This window comes from Mobula birostris, chromosome 3 (genome assembly GCF_030028105.1).
Source record: "Mobula birostris isolate sMobBir1 chromosome 3, sMobBir1.hap1, whole genome shotgun sequence".
Classification (NCBI taxonomy): Eukaryota; Metazoa; Chordata; class Chondrichthyes; order Myliobatiformes; family Myliobatidae; genus Mobula; species Mobula birostris.
Window position 1 is genome coordinate 208,023,016 of NC_092372.1, and position 21,488 is coordinate 208,044,503.

Below are 21,488 nucleotides of genomic sequence, written 5' to 3' on the forward strand. Positions count from 1 at the left end.
GCTGGGTGACAGGAAGCAACATGGGCAGACAGGTGATTTTTATTAATATACTGCAAGTCTGTAAACAAATGGCATACTACAGGGATCATTGCTAGAACCCTGGTTGTTTCTTGATTGTAGGGGATACAGCAGAACATAGACAAACTGGAAGGTTAGGCAGACTGGACAGATTGAACTTAATCCAGAAAAGTGAGAGATAATGTATTTGGGGGTGGGGGTGGGGGGTAGAAAGAGTCAAATCCTGGTAGCCCATCACAGAAACCTACACAATGTTGATGTACAGAGAGACAGAGAGACTTTGGAGTGCAAGCCCATAGCTTCCTGATAGTGGCAACATAGGTCAATAGGGTATAGAGAAAGGTATTTTGCTGTGCAGGCCTTCATAAGCTGAGATATTGAGTTTAAGAGTTAGGATATTGTGTTGCAAATGTACAATGCATCAGTTTAGACCTCACTTAAGTGTATTATAATATGGTAGCAATTGAGAGAGTGCAGAAGAGGCTCACCAAAATGTTCTCAATGCAACACATGTAGCTGGGGGATAACTTTATAGAAGCCTACATACTCCTATCTTCTTGATTATAGAACCACCTTCAATACGAGAAATCCAGACAAACTCATCTCTCATCACCTAAATGCAGGCCTCGACACCCTGCTCTGCAATTAAGTCCTTGATTTCCTAACCTGCAGGTTACAATCAGTAGAGATTGGCAACAACACCACCCAGTGGCTATCCTCAACACTGGTGCCCTGCAATAGTGTGTCCTCAGCCCCTTATTTACTCCCCAAACACTCATGAATACCACCTATAAATGTTCAGATGATACTATCATAGTGGGCTGGATCGCAAACAATCAAATGGTAGACTACAGGAAGCAGATGTGGAGCCTAGTGGCTTTGTGCCAAGTAAACAACTTCTCCCTCAATGTCAGTAATAATAAAATAAAATAATTGACTGCAGGAAGTGGAGTGAGTCCATGTTCCTGACTCTATCAGTGGTGCTGAGGTGGAGATGTTTGAAGGCTTCAAATTCCTGTAAGTATCACCAGCAATTTGTCCTGGTCCAGCCATGTAGAGGCCATGACCAAAAACGCACACCAGTGCCTATACTTCTTCAGAAGGATAAGGAAATTTGACATGTCCCTGATGACCCTCATCAGCTTTTACAAATACACCAAAGAATGCATCCCATCATAGCTTGGTGCGGGAACTGCTCTGTTCAAAGTCACAAGAAACTGCAGAATTGTGAATGCAGATCAGTCCATCACAGAAAGTAGTCTCCTCTCCAATGCCCGTCGACACTTCCAGCTGCCTTGGGAAAGCGGTCTACATAATGAATAACTCCCCTACCCTGGTAATTCTCTCTCCTTCTCCTTCCCATCATGCGGATGTTACAAACACTTGGAGAACACATATCACCAGGCTCAAGGACAGCTTCCATCTAGTCATTTTACAACTCTTGAAAGGATCTTTTATGACAAAGATGAACTCTTAATCTCTCAGACTGTGGCGGCTCACCCACGCAGCAAGCGAACTGGCTCCAGCAGTCGCCGGCAACCCGCAGCCAGCGGCAACCGAGGGGACTCTGAATGCGGGGCAGACCTCGGCCCGGAAGCCGACGTCACTTCTGCCTCGCAAAGAGTGCGGGCTGCTGGGAGCGGGTACTTAAGCGCGCGCTGATTCAAAACAGTAAATGGTTGAACCCGACCCTGCTCGAGTCAGTGTGTTGTTTTCACTCGTAGCGTATCAGCGCGACTACATTGGTGACCCCGACGGTCCAACGGCATTTGGACCCAACATGAATGACTCAGCTCTACAAAATGCAACTTCCCTTAAACTGAAAACCTTCTGGACCACCCAACCCCTGGTCTGGTTTGAGCAAGCGGAGGCCCAGTTCCAGGCCAGGCAAATTGTCTCAGATGCCACCAGGTATTACTAGGTGGTGGGTGCCCTCGACCAGGAGACAGCGGGCCGCGTTATCGACTTTCTGCGTCAGCCCCTGGCAACAGACAAGTACGAGGCACTCAAGGCCCTGTTAATCCACACTTCTGGCCTCTCCTGCTGCGAACGGGCCGCACGGTTACTACATATGGACGGCCTGGGCAACCGCCCACCATCAGCCCCAATGAGCGACATACTGGCATTGGCAGACGGCCATAAGCCTTGCCTGCTGTTTGAACAGATCTTCTTGGAGAGAATGCCAGAAGACATCCGCCTCCTGCTAGCAGATGAAGACTTCAGAGACCCGCGCGGGGTGGCTGCCCGCGCAGACATGCTTTGGCGCGCCAAACAAATTGGCGGAACCACCATCAGAATTAGTGCAGCAGCACGGCCAAAAGCCCAGCCCTCCCACACCCTAGCAGCGGAGCATCGAACACCCACACCAAGGGACAGCACCACTTCTGAGTCTTGGTGTTTTTATCATCAAAGGTGGGGTTCCGGGGCCCGCCACTGCCGACGGCCATGCTCGTTCCAGGGAAATGCCAGAACCAGCCGTTGCTGATGGCTATAGCGTCTGGTCACCGTGATAGCCTCCTCTACGTTTGGGAGAAGATTCCTGGTGGACACGGGGGCGGAAATCAGTGTCCTACCCCCCTTGAGCCACGATACCCAAACTAGAAGAACAGCCAACAGCAGCACCATCCGCACCTACGGCATAAGAACCATCCCCTTGCAGTTCGGTTCCAGCCGCTTTACATGGACATTTACGCTGGCCGCAGTATCACAGCCATTGCTGGGTGCGGACTTCCTCCGCGCGCACTGCCTGCTCGTGGATTTGAAGGGACGACGATTGGTCGATGCGAAGATGTTCCAGTCTTTCTCCCTCGGTGAGGCCAGGTTACCGGCCCCGGACCTGGACTCCGTCACTTATTCCGACAACGAGTTCGCCAGAGTGTTATCGGAGTTCACATCTATTATCACGCCGCAGTTTTCCTCAACAAACCCCAAGCACGGCGTGATGCACCACATCCCCACACAGGGACCTCCCCTTCTCGCCCGGGCCCGCAGGCTACCATCTGACAAGCTCCACCTCACGAAGGAGGAATTCAAGAAGATGGAGGTGGGGATTGTGCGGCGTTCCAACAGACCGTGGGCCTCCCCACTCCATATGGTGTCCAAGTCCGCGGGAGGGTGGAGACCATGTGGCAACTATTGGAGGCTGAACGACGCCACCACATCTGATCGCTATCTGGTACCGCACATTCAGGACTTTACAGCCAACCTGCACATCTTTTCGAAGATTGACCTGGTCCGAGGGTATCATCAGGTCCCAGTCCACCCAGAGGATGTACCCAAGACGGCCCTCATTACCCCCTTCGGCCTGTTCGAGTTCCTCAGGATGCCGTTCCAGCTCAAAAACGCGGTGAAGACTTTCCAGCGCTTGATGGACGCAGTAGGGCGAGGTCTGGGCTTTCTGTTCATCTACCTGGATGACATACTTATCACCAGCCACTCCCACCAGGAACATCTAGCACATCTACGCCTGCTTTGCCACCACCTAAGCAACTACAGCCCGGCTATCAACCCCGCAAGTGCCAGCTCGGCCTATCCGCCATCGACTTCTTGGGACACCTGATTGACCGCCGTGGAGCTGTTCCTCTGCCGGCGAAAGTTGAGGCCATCCGCCAATTTGCTAGGCCCAGCACTGTTAAAGGCCTGCAGGAGCTTGTTGGGATGGTTAACTTTTACCACTATTTCCTGCCCTCAGTGGCCCGTATCATGCAGCCCCTTTTTGGCTTGATATCCGGCAAGGTCAAAGAGATCACCTGGACAGAGGAGGCAAAGTCGGCTTTCGAACAAGCCAAGAACATGCTAGCAAACGCCACACTCCTAGTCCACCCCCGGGTCGACATCCCCACTGCCCTCACTGTGGATGCCTCTGACGTGGTAGCTGACGGCGTGCTTGAGCAGCTCATCGAAGGTCAGTGGAAGCCACTCATCTTCTTCAGCTGGCACCTACGACCCCCGGAACTTAAGTACAGCGCTTTCCACAGGGAGCTGCTGGCCCTGTACCTTGCCATCCGGCACTTCAGGTACTTCATGGAAGGGAGAGAGTTCAGGGTCTTCACAGACCACAAGCCCCTCACTTTCGCATTTGCCAAAGTGTCGGACCCGTGGTCAGGCCGCCAACAACGCCATCTGTCATACATCTCGGAGTTTACCACCACGATCAAGCACATCTCTGGGAAGAACAACGTAGTGGCAGACGCACTGTCACAAACCTCCGCCCAATCACCTGTCTCCAGGGGTGGGTTATGCGGCGTTAGCTGAGGTGCAAAGGCTGGATGGAGAGATACCGGCGTAGCGAACCGCAGTCTCAGAACTCTGCCTCAAAGACATACCCATTGGGCCCGAAGGTAAGAAGCTCCTTTGCGATGTGTCCACCGGGCAACCTCGGCCCACTGTTCCGACCGCTTGGAGGCGCCGCGTTTTTGACACCTTACACGGTTTAGCCCACCCTTCCATTCGGGCGACCATCCGGCTGATCGCAGACAGGTTTGTGTGGCACGGCCTACGCAAGGAGGTCAGGCACTGAGCCAGGACATGCACGCACTCTCAAACCTCCAAAATCCAGAGGCACATGAGGGCCCCACTGCAACCCTTCCAGCCCACACATAGGAGGTTTGAACACGTCCACGTGGACATCGTTGGCCCACTGCCGGTTTCGAAAGGAGCGAGATACCTATTCACCATGGTGGACAGGTTCACGAGGTGGCCGGAAGCTGTCCCACTCGCCAACACGGCCACAAAGACATGCGCCAGAGCCCTGATTACCACCTGGGTGACACGGTTTGGACTCCCAGCCCACGCCACTTCAGACAGGGGTGCGCAGTTCACATCGGCTTTGTGGTTTGCGCTGGCACAACTACTCGGAACCCAGCTCCACCGAATGACTGCTTACCACCCACAGTCTAACAGCCTGGTGGAACATTTCCACAGGCACTTGAAGTCGGCCCTGATGGCACACCCTCCGAGGGCCAGACTGGGTGGACCAACTCCCCTGGGTGCTGCTTGGTATCCACACAGCACCAAGGAGGTCCTGGCTGCATCACTGGCCGAACTGGTTTACCGTGCCCTGCTCACAGTTCCCCGTGAGTTTGTGCCAGCACCCCGTGGCCCGGAGGACACACCTGCTGGGGTCCTAACTAAACTCCAGGAGCAGCTTGGAACACTTGCTCCAGTCCCGACTCCCACCATGGAACAACACCCTCTTTTGTGTCCAAGAACCTACAACAGAGCAAGTATGTTTTTGTTCGCCGAGGCGCACACAGACCACCCCTGCAGTGACCATACGAGAGACCCTACAAGGTGGTGCGCCATAATGGAGCGGCCTGCGTTCTCGACATTGGTGGTCGGGACGAGACTTTTACCGTTGACCGTCTCAAACAGGCGCATCCGGACCTTGAACGCCCGGTTGCGGTACCACCCCCATGATGTCAAGGCTGGCCACCTAAAAGAACTGAGAGTGTGCAGGCTACAGACTCTGCACCTCCTATCGCTGGTTCTTTGGAGGGGGGCGGGGTCATGTGGCGGCTCACCCACGCAGCAAGCGAACTGGTTCCAGCAGTCGCCAGCGGCAACCGAGAGGACGCTGAGTGCGGGGCAGACCTCGGCACGGAAGCCGACGTCGCTTCTGCCCCGCAAAGACCGAAGGTTGCCGAGAGCAGGTACTTAAGCGCGCGCTGATTCAAACAGTAAACGGTTCAACCCGACCCTGCTCCAGTCAGTGTGTTGTTTCACTCGTAGCGTATGTGCGACTACAAGACAACCACATAATAGCTTTTACACCTTATCTGTTTACCTACATTGCATTTTAAATGTTTTTGTACTACCTCAATGCACTTGTGTATGGAACTATAAATTCCTCGGTGTTATTCTTTCGGAGGATCTGTCATGGACCCAACATGAAAATGCCATTACAAATAAAGCATGGCAGCACCTCTACTTCTTTAAAAATCTGCAAAAATTCAGCAGGTCATCTAAAACTTTAACAAACTTCTTTAAATTTGTACTGGAGAGTATATTGACTGGTTACGTTATGTCCTGTTATGGAAATGCCCTTGAACAGAAATTACTACAAAACATAGTGGATACGGTTCAGTCCATCAGGGTAAAGCTCTTCCCACCGTTCAGCACCGTCTGCACAAAGCGTTATCACAGGAAAGTAGCATCCATGATCAAGGACCTCCACCACCCAGGACATGCTCTCCTAATGCTGTTGCCATCAAGATGAAGGTATAGGAGCCTCAGGACACAAAATACCAGGTCTACAAGTTATTACCCTTCAACCATCAGGCTCTTGAACCAGAGAGGATAACTTCACTCACCCCATCACTGAACTATTTATTCCCACAACCCATGAAGTCACTTTTAAGAACCCTTCATCTCATGTTCGCAATATTTATTGCTGATATATTTATTATTTTCTTTTTATTTTATTTTGTATTTGCAGTTTGTTGTCTTTTGCACATTGACTGAATGTCTGTCTTTCAATGATTCTATTGTTTCTTGGATTTATTGTGTATGCCTGCAAGAAAACGAATCTCAGGGCTATATACGGTTACATACATATACATTAGCAACAAATTTACTTTGAACTTTGATCAGTCCAGATCATTAAAAAAAAAGCTTTTTACTATGACAATAATAAATCAATTACCAATTATGAGGGACATAAATAGGAGAGAGAGTTTGTAATATCAAACACCAACTGAGGTCAAACAACATGGTTTGGGCTCAAATTATCAGTTATTATGACTGAAAAATTACAGCGAAAAAAAATTACAAATACAGTTGATAATAGTTAATAATTATGTACACAGTTACAGCTGACCACAAACGTAACCCGTTACATACACACATACTAATTTTCAGGAAAAAAAGCCATCTGCCAACGCAGTATACAAAGATCAGTGCTATGAAGTCACTCTTTTCAAACTATTCTGCCATCAGTTTTTGAATGGTAATTCATAAAATTGAGGACCTACCTGTGCTTCCCCCAGTTCATTGTTTACCACAGTGAAATTGAGACCAAGCTCTTCAACGTCACCGTCATAACTCTTCAGGAAGAGCAGATTTCTGTACATTTCAGGATCCAGTGAGGCAAGGTGATGGATGTCAACATCAGCACTAGTGCCCAAGAGTTTGGACAGAAAGAAACTAGCAAAAGGAAGCTCTACCAACATGTTTTCATATAGGGCCTGTAATAAATAAAACAAAGGTATTAACAATCAGCATTGTTGTATTAAAGAGTACTACAAGTAAAAGGGAGTTGGGTTTGCAATAGGAGTCATTTGGACATGAGTTCATGACTGAATTGTTAACTCTTTCTCTTTTCACACATGCACTTGATTAGCTAAGCATTTCTGTCATTCACTCTTTTTATTTGGAGTCGCTTAATCTTGGTGAGGAAATGAGGGTGCTGCCACTTTGACCCTAACTGGATTTTAGAAATTAGCTGGATAACTAAACAAGAATTTCCATGTTCTTAGTCTAGGATGCAGATTAAGAAATCCATCTTTCTACCCACCTTTTTAAAATTGGACTTTTGACATGAGGACTTTATCTAAGTCAGTAATGATTTGCAGCTCCTAAGATTAACCATAAAATAACTACTACGTCGACTCAGGCCCAGGGGGCCAGCGTCGAGCACGATAACGGACTCTCCACTTCTCCCTCATCAGTGTGTTCAGTTCATCTACATTAGCTGCGCCGCTGTCTTCTAGGAGCATGTTGACCATAGTCTTGGGAGGGCGCCCAGGGTTCATCCTCCATGCTTGGGCTCCCATATGATGACTAGGCTGGCAGGTAGCTCGGGGTGGCATAGACAGTGCCCCGCTAGTTGCAGTCTTCTCACCTCCATTTTAGTGGTGAGCATTGGTAGATCTTCATAGAGCTCGACGTTAAAATAAACCATAAAATAAACAGCTGGTTAAAATTCAGAAAAGGGGCAGAACAGAGACAAATCCTACAGCTGCCACACTGCCTGCAAGCCTGTGTCACTTCTCCATGAGCTATTAAACTGCATTACAGTATCTGCATTATTTTGAAACCCTATTCTGATACTATGTATCAACAGTCAAAATTTTATAGTTTTGACATTCATGAAGTAGGATAGAGGAAAACTTACAATTCATTTGAAATGAAAGGGAATGTTGAAAGAGAATGGAACAACATTCACTGGAATTACAGCCCAAGTATACCAGCTCAATAATTTAAAACAATATAAAGAGGTAATTTTAAAATTTGAACTGAAACAAGCTTGAAAAGATACCTCATTCTTAAATTAGAAAGGAATGGGTTTTCTAGGATAAATACCCATGGCTGAAAAAATTCAGATATCAACTATGATGTGCATATGTATTGTATCATGGACAACTTTCTCAGAAGATGTAATAAAGTCAAATGCATTTGAAGTAAAGGAACAGAGACCACGAAATTATATGATTGAGAGACCAAGAACAGATGTATGCACAACTTTAGCCTCTGGCTGAAGACAAACTCACATGTAGTACACTTTTGAACAGCATTTGAATATAACTTAAGATGCATTTTACATTATCCATATAATGAAAACTTACAATATTTCAGTTTCAAATGTGAATTGTAATATGCATGTGCTTTTATGGATATGTAAATTTTGATCAACTCCTTGTAATATTATACATAAGCCACAATGACAATATTAAGATGAAAACAATGAGAGTTCACTCTCAGGATCTGTACTTTATAAGAATATTCACTAACCAAATCAGTGCCAAAATAATAGAATAGAGGAGGATTAATTATGCAGGAAACTACAGTATTTAATATAAGTAAGTGCTGTGCAATTAATGAAAATGGCAGCACCATCTGGAAACATGTGAATGATATCAAGAGCTGCCAAATAAACTTGGAAATTATGGCATTAAGGATCAATAGAGAAACTCAATGCTGGCTCTTCTTTGACCATCAATTGGAACTATACTTGGAACTATGCACAAACACTGACCTTCATGTCATTAAACTTCAAAGGAAATTTACATGAGTCTAATAGTGTACATGATTTAGAATACATACAAAGTTTTATTAATGAAGCACAAATTTAAGAGTTTCACACAGACATAAACTAACAGTAAATGTGAATGAACTATTGCTAAATTTGTTTGCATTGCAAAACTTTACTGGAATTTTAAACTTTTTTGGGGATGTGGCAACACTGCTAAGGCCAACATTTATTGCCCACTCCTAATTCCTTTGCATTGCATACATTTTAGAGAGGGCATTTAAGGGAAAAAAATGAGCTAGGTTCACTTATTAGTCAGACAGGATAAGATTTCCAAACACTAGACTCAGTGGCCACTTTATTGGGTACACCGGCTCATTAGTGCAAATATCTTACCAGCCAATCATGTGGCAGCAACTCAATGCATAAAAACATGCAGACAGAGTCAAGAGGTTCAGCTGTAATTCAGACCACACATCAGCATGAGGAAAGCTATCTATGTGATTTTGACTGTGAAATAATTGTTGGTGCCAGAAGGCATAGTTTGAGTATCTCAGAAACTGCTGATCTCCTAGGATTTTCACACACAACAGTCTTTAGAGTTTTCAGAGAATGGTGTGACAAACAAACAAAAACATCCAGTGAGTGGCAGTTCTGTGAGAAAAAACACCCTGTTAATGAGAGAAGTCAGAGGAAAATAGCCAAGCTGGTTCAAACTGAAAGGACACAGTAACTCAAGTAACCACGCATTACAACAGCGATTTGCAGAAGAGCATCTCTGAACACATGACACACAGAACCTTGAAGTGGAAGGATAACTGTAGCAGAAGTCAACATCGAGTTCACTCCTGTACCTAATAAAGTGCCCAGAGTGTTGTCAACCAGTGTCATTCCAGCAGCTTCTTGTGGCTGCCATTATTTAATGCATTGCCCTTTCATTAAATTCTTCAACTGTCATAATGAGATTTTGACTCTAATCGCTGGAATGTTAAATTATTGGATTATTGATCTGGTAAATTAAGCACAACTCCATCACCATATTCTTAAACAGAATGGAAATACAGTTGGTCTCAATTATTCTTCAGGTTCACCTTAAAAGTAACCACATGATCAGTCCACTGTTTAAATCAAACATGCAAAGCAATGTTAATTTCACACTATACTTTTATAGCTGCAGACTGTACACTTTCAAAAGGTATAATTTTCTTTTTACAAACATAAGCTCTAATTTACTGAGTGTTCAAATGGGGTTTCACTAATTCAATATTGTTAATAATCTAATACATGCAAATTTGTGCTCACTTTGCCTTTTAAAATAAACCATAAATAAAAACTGTCCATTGTGTTTTCCTTATGAATTTCATACCTTAGGCAACATTTAAAGAAATGCCAGTCCACAATCTGAATGTTCTCAAGTATATCAACTTAGTTCAGGTAGTACCAATCTAACAATTAATAAGGAATGGTGCAAGTTCGAGATCTGCCAGGAGTAGATCTTGTAACATATATATGTGTGTGTGTGTGTGTGTGTGTGTGTGTGTGTATATATACACACACACAAATCTGATTTAATACATTTCTCAAGCCCATTTTGATCGGTTAATTTTATTCTATGTGCATAGTTAAGTGATGTTATTGCACCACAAGATTACCAGTTAGAGCTGCATGATCTATACAAGCTGCTTCTCATCAATGCACTCAGCAACTATAGTGCTGAGACAATCAGGTTTTAAAAAATTCTTCCGTTGCATGCTTATAAAGAGATGTATTTTAAATACAGCAGGAAGTTGTGGTGTTTGCTGGAAATAAGACAGTTTACATAAATTTTTTGCACTCATGCAGCCAGGAAGTGTTTCCATATACTGCCTCAGACGCTACTACTGGGTAATCATATCGATTGAGTCACTGAAGCTCAGGCTACCTAACAGAAGGCAGATTTCCCAGTCAGAAGTGTTCCAAGTACCTGCCCAAATTTCTTTCTTTCAGAATTGGAACTTAATTTTCAAATCATTATCGCATTGTTGAATTGCTGAATTCAGAAACAGAATTAGGTTTAAAATCACTGCCTATGTCGTGAAAATTCCTCCAGAACAAAAATATTACACAAAAGGTTTTGAAATGTTTTCCTTATTCATTGTTGTGACTACCTCTCTTGAATATAGCAGCAGCAACATTAAAAAACTGAGGCTCATAAGCTATGGTTTTCTTTTTGTTGTTCTGCAGCAGCAAAGTTTACAACAAAAAAAACTGTGTTACAATAAGAAATAAAACAAATAGTGCAAAAAAGGAATAGTGAGGTACTGTTCATAGGTCATTCAGAAATCTGATGGTGGTGGAGAAACTGTTCCGTAAAACACTGAGTGTGCTTCTTCAGGCTCCGACACCCCCTCCCTCATTGAAGTAATAATAGCATGATGTTGGATGCCACTTTCCTGAGGCACCACCTTTTGAAGATGGCCTCAATCGAAGGAGTTTCTCTCAAACAGTAATTTCTATGAACAAAACTCTTAGCGGCCCCCAAATAGGATAAAACTGCATACTTGAGAAATAAGACTAGGATTCCATAATAAATAAGATATATTGCTGTTCTGGGAGAAGATTAAATGAGTTCCAAATTTGTAAGAAATTTATAAATTATGTCTTCAGTAAAAGGTCCTTGATATATTGCTTGCACCCACTCATTTCCATATTTAGCCTTTCATAGTTTGGACATTTGATTTCCATTATGAGTTCTTACATCAATACATGTAAATGCTTTTAACCTTGATAGCTACAAAATTTTATATTTTTAAGAAACAAATCAATAATATAAATTGTAATTTAGTGCCAATCCATTGTGAAAACTATGTTACATCATACGATAATCCCTATATTGGCTATGTGGGGTTTCTGTTTATACCCACTTTATGACAGATAAGAGAAGCTGGGAAACTTCTCTTCTGAGCTTTGTAAACTCTTGCCTTCATTTAGGATAATTGCTGGTTTAAGCACATAAACAAAGGAGTGCATGCTACCTTGCAATAGATACTATCATTTAGATAAAATGTAAAACTTCTTTCAAGTTTCTTTTAAGACATTTCTATGAAGTAACTAGCCCTGGGGGATTGGTACTGCTGACATATTTGCAATTTCTCTCAAAAGCATATTTTCATTTTTTAGGATGGATTTCAAAGTAAATAAAGGGATCGCCATGGTGTTGAATATTGAATTCCAGTTTTAAAAAACATGCATTTTCAGCAGATGCTTTCCACTTCATTACAGTACTGAGGATCTATAAGGCATTGGTCGCACCACATTTGGAGTAGTTTTGGGCTCCAAATCTAAGAAAGGATGTGCTAGCATCAGAGAATGTCTACAGATTTGAGAATGCTCCTGGGAATGAAAAAGTTAAGGTACAGTATTAGGAGCATTTGATGCCCCTGGGCCTGTTCAGAAGAATGAGGGGGGATCTCATTGAAACCTTTTTATGACAAAGCCTCAAAAAGACATCCTGGATAAGAACATTTCCCATATTGGTAGGGTCAAGGCATGGAGAAACACACCAAAAGCACATCCTTGATGAATAACATTAAACTAAAACTAAAAAGATCAGAAATGGGCAAGTTGCAAGCAGCGTGCTCATTATCACTCTGCCATTAAAGATGGAACCAGAACCAGATGGAGGGAGACGATGCATGTCGATGAACTGTCAAGGTAGTGGATAGAAGGAACCAGGAGAGGGAGGGAAATAAAGATGCGCAACGGGGAGCTGGAGAATGGTACGGTAAGAGCTGTGCTACTTGCATACCTACATGTTAAAAAAAATATTAAAGCAAGTGTAATTGAAAAAGTTCCCCTTGTCCTTACCTTCCATCATATTAGCTCCAATTTCAGGAGATCATTCACAGCAATTTCTGCCACCATCAACACATATCAAAGTTGACCCTTCGTCACGAAGGGTCTCGACCTGAAGCGTCGACTGTACCTCTTCCTAGAGATGCTGCCGGGCCTACTGCGTTCACCAGCAACTTTGATGTGTGTTGCTTGAACTTCCAGCATCTGCAGAATTCCTGTTGTCTGCCACCATCAAACTGCTTTCAACATTATAACGGGATCTTTCCTTTGGCAAATTCTTGTTTTAATGCTGTAATCTTCCTTAACACCCATTCCCTTTCTCACAACATCTTCCAATATATCTGCATCCGATACGGCACTTCCCCTTTTATCCCTCCTCTCATTCTCTAGGATTCCAGTCCTTCAAGGTGACACCGAATTCATGTGTACTTCTTCCAATTAAGTGTACTGTACTGAAGTTCATAATATGGTCTCCTTTACAATGGAAAATGTAAGTGTAGGTTTGGGGAGCCTGCTTTACAGGCCACAAGGTGACCCCCAAGCTTTCAGTGCCTGTCACTATAATTCTCCACCCAATTCACAACTCAGGTAATCAGTTTATAACATAAATAGTTAGTTCTGATAAAAGCTCACCAATTTGTAAAGTTAATTCAGTTTCTTCTTTCTCCATAGATACCAAACTGCAGCTCTTTTCAGCACACTTGTTAGATTTCCAACAATGCTGTTTTGTACCCAAGTTCCAGCACTTTTTTATCCCTTCCCATTTCTATATTCATTCACAACTCTCCATTTAAACCTCTTTGAGACAGTTTAGCAATAATGAATATATTTCTGCCATCCTATCAGCTGAATGTTGATTGTCCATTTCCCTTCTGATACTGCCTGATCTGCTGAGTTCCTATAGCAATTTGTGTTATTTCAACAATCTCTTGTATCTTTATCCGTTCAATTGTCAACACCATGTGTGCCTTTGCTCCCTCTACCCCTCTCCTTTTTCTGCAACTTAAAACTAGTTTTTCTAAGTCCTGGTGAGTATCTGTTAGCCTGAAAATGTTAACTCAAGTTTCAATCTCCACAGATGCTGCCTGACCAGTGGAACATCTCCAGTATATTTTTGGGTCAGATGTTATTAACATATGTAATTTTTGGTTTTTTGAAAGTCCTTGACCAGCCATAAAATGCAATGTTTTCTGACATTCTAAATCATAGAAGGTACATTAAAAATATATAAAGATATCTGCTAAAGTCTACAGGTTACATGAAAAAACAAGATGGCAACATTTTTGAAACAAGCTTACTAAGCATTACGAATCTAAGCTACGTGTAAAGTGAATTGTATCTTTAAAAAAATATCAACCAAATTGACCTTTAGGTCTCTGTAACTGTGAAACAGATCAAAATGCCATTACCACATATTTTGACTGCTTATTTATGCTCTGTCTAGCAGCCTGATTTAAAGCCAACAAAATGCAATCACCACACAAACAGAATCAAGAATCATCTCTTAATGGAAAGTTTAATTGACAAGTGGCCAGCAACATGAGGTAATCCCTTCTGTTAGGATGGCTATAAAGACCTTAGTGCACTGAATCACACTAAATAAGCACTGCACATGCATTTAAGTAAATTTGAATTAATTATGCCCCAATAAATATAGGTAGTAATCAATCAATAATCTCCTAAAAGGCAATTTTTGCTCAGACATGAAATGTACAGTATTTACAATCATCTTGTTTTCAATTACAATCAAAATATAATTAACTTCATCATTGACAGTACCCATCTTAAGCAAATACTTGAAACAATTCATTTCTAAGTCACTAAACTCAGTCTGCATCACTTTTACCAAAACATCTCATAAACAGCTTTATTGGCATCAAGATGTGTTGGAATATTCCATTTGCTATCTTCAAATACGGCAACTCGGCGTTCTGGATCCTGTCATCTGCAAGTCCGAAGTTTGAAGCTAGAGTTCGAAATCCTCATCCATCATCATCTGCGAGTCCAGGGGTCAACATCGATGATCAAAACCCAAATGTCAATCGGAGTCCAGAAGCTGAGGCATTTTGGCCAGAACCCCCGAGTCTGCTTCCTTGAGACAACACTCCTTGTAAATGTGCTCAATGGTGGGGAGGGCTTTGACTATGATGGACTGGGCTGTAGATCTACTCTTTGTACATTTTTCCATTCCTGAGCATTGGTGTTTCCATACCAGGCCATGATGCACTATGCATCTATAGAAGTTTGTCAAAGTTTAACAAAATGACATGTCAAAACTTCTCAGAGGGGAACTGTTGTGCCTTGTTTGTAATAGCACTAGCATCCTAGCCCCAGGACAGACCTCTGTTATGGTATCACCAATTTGAAGTCACCCATCCTCTCCACTTTCAATTCCCTAAAATGAGGACTGGCTCATTGACCTCAAGCTTCTACCAGCTGTAGTCAATAATCATCTCTTTAGATTAGATTATGAGAACACTCACTCCTCTTTTATCGTCATTTAGAAATGCATACATGCATTAAGAAATGATACAATGCTTCTCCGGAGTGATATCACAGAAAACAAGACAGACCAAAGACTAACACTGACAGAACCACATAACTATAACATATAGTTACAGCAGTGCAAAGCAATACCATAATTTGATAAAGAACAGACCACAGGCACAGTAAAATAAAGTCTCAAAGTCCCAAGTCGATCGACTCTCGAGTCCCCGATAGCAGGTGGCAAAAGGGAGAAACTCCCTGCTATAAACCTCCAGGCACCGTCAACTTGCCGATACCTTGGAAGCAGCCGACCCCAAGTCCTTCCGTCCGAAAACTCCAAGCTTCCGACCAGCCTCTCCGATTCAGCCTCCGGAGCGCCATCCTCTGCCGAGTGCCTTCGACCTCTCCCTGGCCGCTGAAACATGCAAAGCCGAGGATTTCGGGGTCTTCAGCTCCGGAGATTCCGGTTACCACACAGTAGCAGCGGCAGCAAAGCAGTCATTTCAGAAGTTTTCCAGATGTTCCGCTGTGCTGTCACGTCCGCCTCCATCAAATCAGAATTGTTTTCAGTCCCCTACTTGACAGGTAACAGGTATTCATCACCGAAGTGGCCGCACGTGCTGTCGTCGCGCCGCCATCTTCTCCCCCCTCCCGGGGCGATTAGTTTTGCTGACATTGAGGTAATAGGTTGTTGTTGTAGTACCATTGAACCAGATTTTCAATCTCCCTCCTACAAGCCGATTTATCACCTTCTTTGATTTCGCCAACAACAGAATTGAATCTGGATCACTGGTGCTGTAATCACTTCACTACCATGTCACCCCAAAAGATTCAAAAAACTGCAAGAATGATTATAATATAATTTGATGATCTTTAATTTGAAAACAAATTTAAACAAAATTAAACTTTCTAAATCTGCTTAGCTACCTTCATTTCATCTTATCTACCTTCATTTTTGTCTCTTCCTTGTTCCATTACATTCTATAATAATTTTGTCATTAGCCATTTGTGCTTTTGATGAAAGGTCATCAACTCAAAATGCTAACACCATCTCCACAAATGCAACCAAATTGCTACATACTTCTTGCATTTTCTGTAAAATATTATGTAAAATATTCAAGTGATCTGCAAAGTAATACTGGTATTAAAAAACAGCATGCTTGAAAAATGCAAACGTAAAAATTTACTCCACCAAAAATATGGAGGTTGTTTTTTTAAATTTCTAATAGCATGATGACATCTTAGGTAGTATTTCATTTATATTTGCAAAGATTCATTGATTTAATAACTAGTTATTTGAGGAAAACACTGCCATTTTATACTGAATTGCTATTTTCAATGCCACAAATGTTTTTATCCTCCCTTCCTGCAATTCTGTTGTGGTATAGAAATGCCCGCATTCCTGTTATTTATGATCCCTGATCATTAAGTTTAGGGTGCAACCATATTTATCCTGCACCCAATATCCATTTACTTTCAATATGGATCCTTCCTGTGATCAGTGAGTAAGTCCTAAAGACAGGAAGAACAGAGGCACATTAAAATAGCGTTCATTAAGATTCTTTAGATTAAAGCTTTAATGGATTAGTTTTTAGCAGAGTTCTAAAAGCAAAAATTTGCCCCATGATACATTTCCTCGGAAGAAATAAACACTAGAATGAAGATAAGGAACTCATTCTATGTCGACCTTAAGACAGTTGCCAGTCAAATCTAATCATTGATGCCAGAAAGCTTTTCCCTTATGACATAGGAAGCAATTCAGCTTTGTCAGCTCTGAGCTTTCATTCTTCCACCTATCCTTTCATCTAATAAAACCATTTCTCCACTCCCCGATATTCCCAGAACCTCCTACAATAAGGGTAATTTACAATAGTCAATTAAGCACAGTAGCAAAGCAGTTAGCAGAACACTAATACACATTCAACAAACTAGGTTCAATTCCACTGCTGCCTCCAAGGAGTTTGTACACTCTCCCCGGGACTGTGTGGGGTTCCTCCAGCTGCTCTGGTTTCCTCCCATATTCCAAAAATGTACAGGTTAATAGGTGACATGATATATTTGGCAGTGTGGGAATGTTCGTCTGGTAGGATTTGTACCATGCTGCATCTCTAAATTAAAAACAAATAAAGCCAATAGCCAGTATGTCCTTTGTAAATGAAGCAAGCAATTGAGAAATCCAAACAGTCAGAGAGAACATGTCAAACTACACAGATAGCATTAGATGTCAGACATGAATTCAGTTGCTGGAGCTTTGATGCAGTTGCATAGTACACTCATGACTGTGTGGCCAGATTCTGCTCCAAGTCCATCTATAAGTTTGTAAATGAAACTACCGCATCTTAAATAACAATGAGTTATATGAAGGAGATAGAGAGCTTAGTGATATGCTGTCATGACAATGACCTTTCCATCCATGTCAACAGAAAAGGCTGGTCATTGACTTCAAAAACTTAGACAGTGCACATGCTCCTGTCTACATCAATTGTGTTGAAGATGAGATGTTTGAGAGCTTCAAGTTAAGTTGCAACCACATTGATGTCACACCTAAGAAAGCTCATGAATACCTCTACTGCCTGAGGAAGCTAAAGAAATTTGGCATGTCCCTGTCAACTTTACTAATTTTTATCAACGCACCATAGAAAGCATATATCTGGATGCATAAAAAGTTGGTATGGCAACTGCTCTGCATATAGCCGCAAGAAAGTGCAGAGAGTTGTGGACGCAGCTCAGCACATCACGGGAACCAGCTTCCCCTGTATGGACTCTGTCTAAACCTCTGTCTCAGTAAAGCAGCCAACTTAATCAACTTGTTCAAACAACCCACCCACATCAGACATTCTCTCTTCTCCCTTCTCCCAACAGCACAAGATACAAAAACCTGAAAACATGTCTTACCAGGCTCATGGACATCTTCTATCCCACTACTATCAGACTCTTGAACTTATCTTATTGCAAGATAAGATGTACTTTTGGCCTCACACTGTATACCTTGCAATGATCTCTGCACTTTACCTGCATTGCAGGTAATTGTATCGGTCTCTGCCATCCCTTTGGATTCATCAGCAGTGTACAGAGGGGAAGCCTGCTGCATGGGCAACAGCTTGCTCTCCATATCATACTGCCCTGGCTTGAGTAGACAGCTATTAGGACGAAACATCCACGGTCTATCCAAACAACTGAAGGCCTACCTACCTGCACTTCTCATAAACTGAGGAACCACTTCATTGAGCACCTCTGCTCCATCTGCCAAAAGCAGAACTTCCCGATGGACAAACATTTTAATCCTGATTCCTATTCCCATTCTGACATGTGCCACGATAAGACCACCCTCAGGGTGCAGGAGCAACACCTTATATTCTCTGTCTGGGTACCCTCCAACCTGAAGGCATGAACATCAATTTCTCCTTCCAGTTAAAAAAAAATTTCCCTCCCCCTCCGCCTATCTTTTATTCCCCACTCTGGCCTCTTACCTCTTCTCACCTGCCTATCACCTCCCCCTGGGTCCCCCTTCCCTTTTTTCTATGGTCCACTCTCCTCTCCTATCAGATACTTTCCTCTCCAGCCCTTTATCCTTCCCTACATATCTGGCTTTACCTATCACCTTCTATCCCCCTTCCCCTCCCTCCACCTTTTTATTCTGGCATCTTTCCCCCTTCCTTTCCAGTTCTGAAGAACAGTCTCAGCCTGAGGTGTCAACTATTTATTCATTTCCATAGATGCTGCCTGATCTGCTGAGTTTCTCCAGCATTTTGTGTGTGTTGCACTGCACTCTTTTTTCAGCTTTTTAGACTATTCTGCATTGTTATTGCAGAATAAGTCAATGCAGCGTGTAATCATTTGATCTGTATAAACAATATGCAAAGCACACTTTTCACTGTATCTTGATACACAAGACAATAATAAACCAATACTTTCTGAAGTGCCATTGGGCAACTGCCTCCCTCCCCAAATAACAAACCCAGGTTTAACAGATGACAAACAGGTCAATCTGAGTAATACCAAAGATAAGCATCTGTCACAACTGCATTACCTAATTAACACAGTTGATTTGAGGACCTGTTCGTTTGCATTTGGTTCATTAATGGATTGAGTCAATCAGGATAGTGACAGATAAATAGCATTTGCCAGTCTGTTAAAATTAGGTGGTTGTGCTCATGCAGAAAGGGGGAGAAAAAGCCAGCTAACGGTAAATTGCTCACATGCACAGAGGCACTAAATCTTGATTGGGAAAACCTGTTGCTGCTGCTCATTGCTAATTCTAAGGGAGCACATTATCTACTGCTTGATGGACAACAAATTGCAAGAAAATTATAAAACCATAATATGTAGGAGCAGAAAAAGGCTATTCAGCTCAACTAATCTGCCAGCTTGTACCAATCAAGAACCTATCAATCTCAATATTATATTTTGATCATTAGAACATCTATCATTTCTTTATGAACTGACAAAACCATTCTTCCTTGATGCTTTGAATATCTTCAGACTTTGAAAAAAAATTAGATCTTGCTGCTTATATTGGTACTTTCTAAAATAATCCCATCAATTGCATGGACTCCAAATGTAATACATGACAAACTTTTTCTTTAAATTTAGTTTGAAGGAAAAGGTGGTCTCATTACCTTCATCCAGCTGCTTTCCCATGAAACACTCTGATGCACTCTTGGTACCTTATGAATTAAATTCTCACCTTTCCCAACATTCTTCCAAGGAAATAATAATGTCTGGTATAGTGGTCCCCAACCAGCATTTTCGCTGCAGGATTTGGATAGAGAAGTCCTTCATTCGTTGTTTTGAAAAATCCCTGGTTTGGATTAAAGCCCGTCTTCAGCAGCTCGTTAAGGAACTCTCTGAATATTCCTCCACCATCAATTCCAGCTTCATCTAAACCATGTGCATTTAGTAAGTGAACACGTATTCTTTTTCTCAAGTCAGATTCTGGAAAAGGGAACAGAGAATGAACTTTTAACTTTTTTTTTTGTTTACAACATAATGCATACTCCTTTGCTGAAGTAGTAAATACACTGAACATTGAATATTACAGCTCAGTACAAGCCCTTTGGCCCACAATGTTGTGCCAACCTTTTAACCTACACTAAGATCAATCTGGCCCCTTTCCTCCTACATAACACGGCATTTTTCCGTCATCCATTTGTCTGAGTTTCTTAAATGCCCCGAGGTATCTGCCCCTACTCTCACACCTGATAGAGCACCACACACACATACCACTCTCTGTGAAAAGAACTCTGACACCTGCCCAAAATTTTCCTCCAATCACCCTAAATTTATGTCTTGTATTTGCCATTTCAGTCCTGGGAAAAAGGTCTTTGACTATTCACTCCATCTATACCTCTTATCATCTTGTACATCTCTATCAAGTTACCTCTCATCTTTCTTTGCTCAAGAGAAAAGCCCTAGCTTGCTCAACCAATCATCATAAAACATGCCCTCGAGTCCAGACAGCATCCTGGTAAATCTCCTCTACACCTGTTCTAAAGCTTCCACATCTTTCCGATCAGAACTGAATGCAATATTCCATGTGTCGTCTAACCAGGGTTTTATAGAGTTGCAACATTATACAAACATAGAAAACCTACAGCACAATACAGGCCCTTCGGCCCACAAAGTTGTGCTGAACATGTCCCTACCTTAGAAATTACCAGGCTTACCCATAGCCCTCAATTTTTCTAAGGTCATGTACCTACCAGGAATCCCTTAAAAGACCCTATCATATCCAACTCCACCACCGTTGCCGGCAGCCCATTCCACGCACTCACCACTCTCTGCGTAAAAACTTACCCTGGACATCTCCTCTGTACCTACTCCCCAGCACCTTAAACCTGTGTCCTCATGTGGCAACTATTTCGGCCCTGGGATAAAGCATGTGACTATCCACATGATCAATGCCTCTCATCATCTTATACACCTCTATCAGGTCACCTCTCATCTCCGTCGCTCCAAGGAGAAAAGACTGAGTTCACTCAAACTATTCTCATAATGCATGCTCCCCAATCCAGGCAACATCCTTGTGAATCCTTTCTATGGCTTCCACATCCTTCCTGTAGTAAGGCGACCAGAACTGAGCACAGTACTCCAAATGGGGTCTAACCAGGGTCCTATATAGCTGCAACATTACTTCTCGGCTCCTAAATTCAATTCCATGATTAATAAAGGCCAATACACC

The 21,488-nt window shown here is 42.8% G+C and overlaps 1 protein-coding gene across 3 annotated transcripts in view; it reads right to left on the reverse strand.

The window, feature by feature from the left end:
* ube3c (ubiquitin protein ligase E3C) overlaps nt 1-21,488 on the reverse strand; it is a 152,958-nt gene that overhangs the window by 33,111 nt on the left and 98,359 nt on the right. For all 3 annotated transcript variants that reach the window (XM_072254039.1, XM_072254038.1, XM_072254040.1), the window contains exons 19-20: nt 19,995-20,242; nt 6,990-7,202 (exon numbers count right to left, since the gene is read on the reverse strand). In XM_072254039.1, the coding sequence (XP_072110140.1) occupies nt 6,990-7,202; nt 19,995-20,242 (461 nt within the window). The remainder of the gene's footprint in view (nt 1-6,989; nt 7,203-19,994; nt 20,243-21,488) is intronic.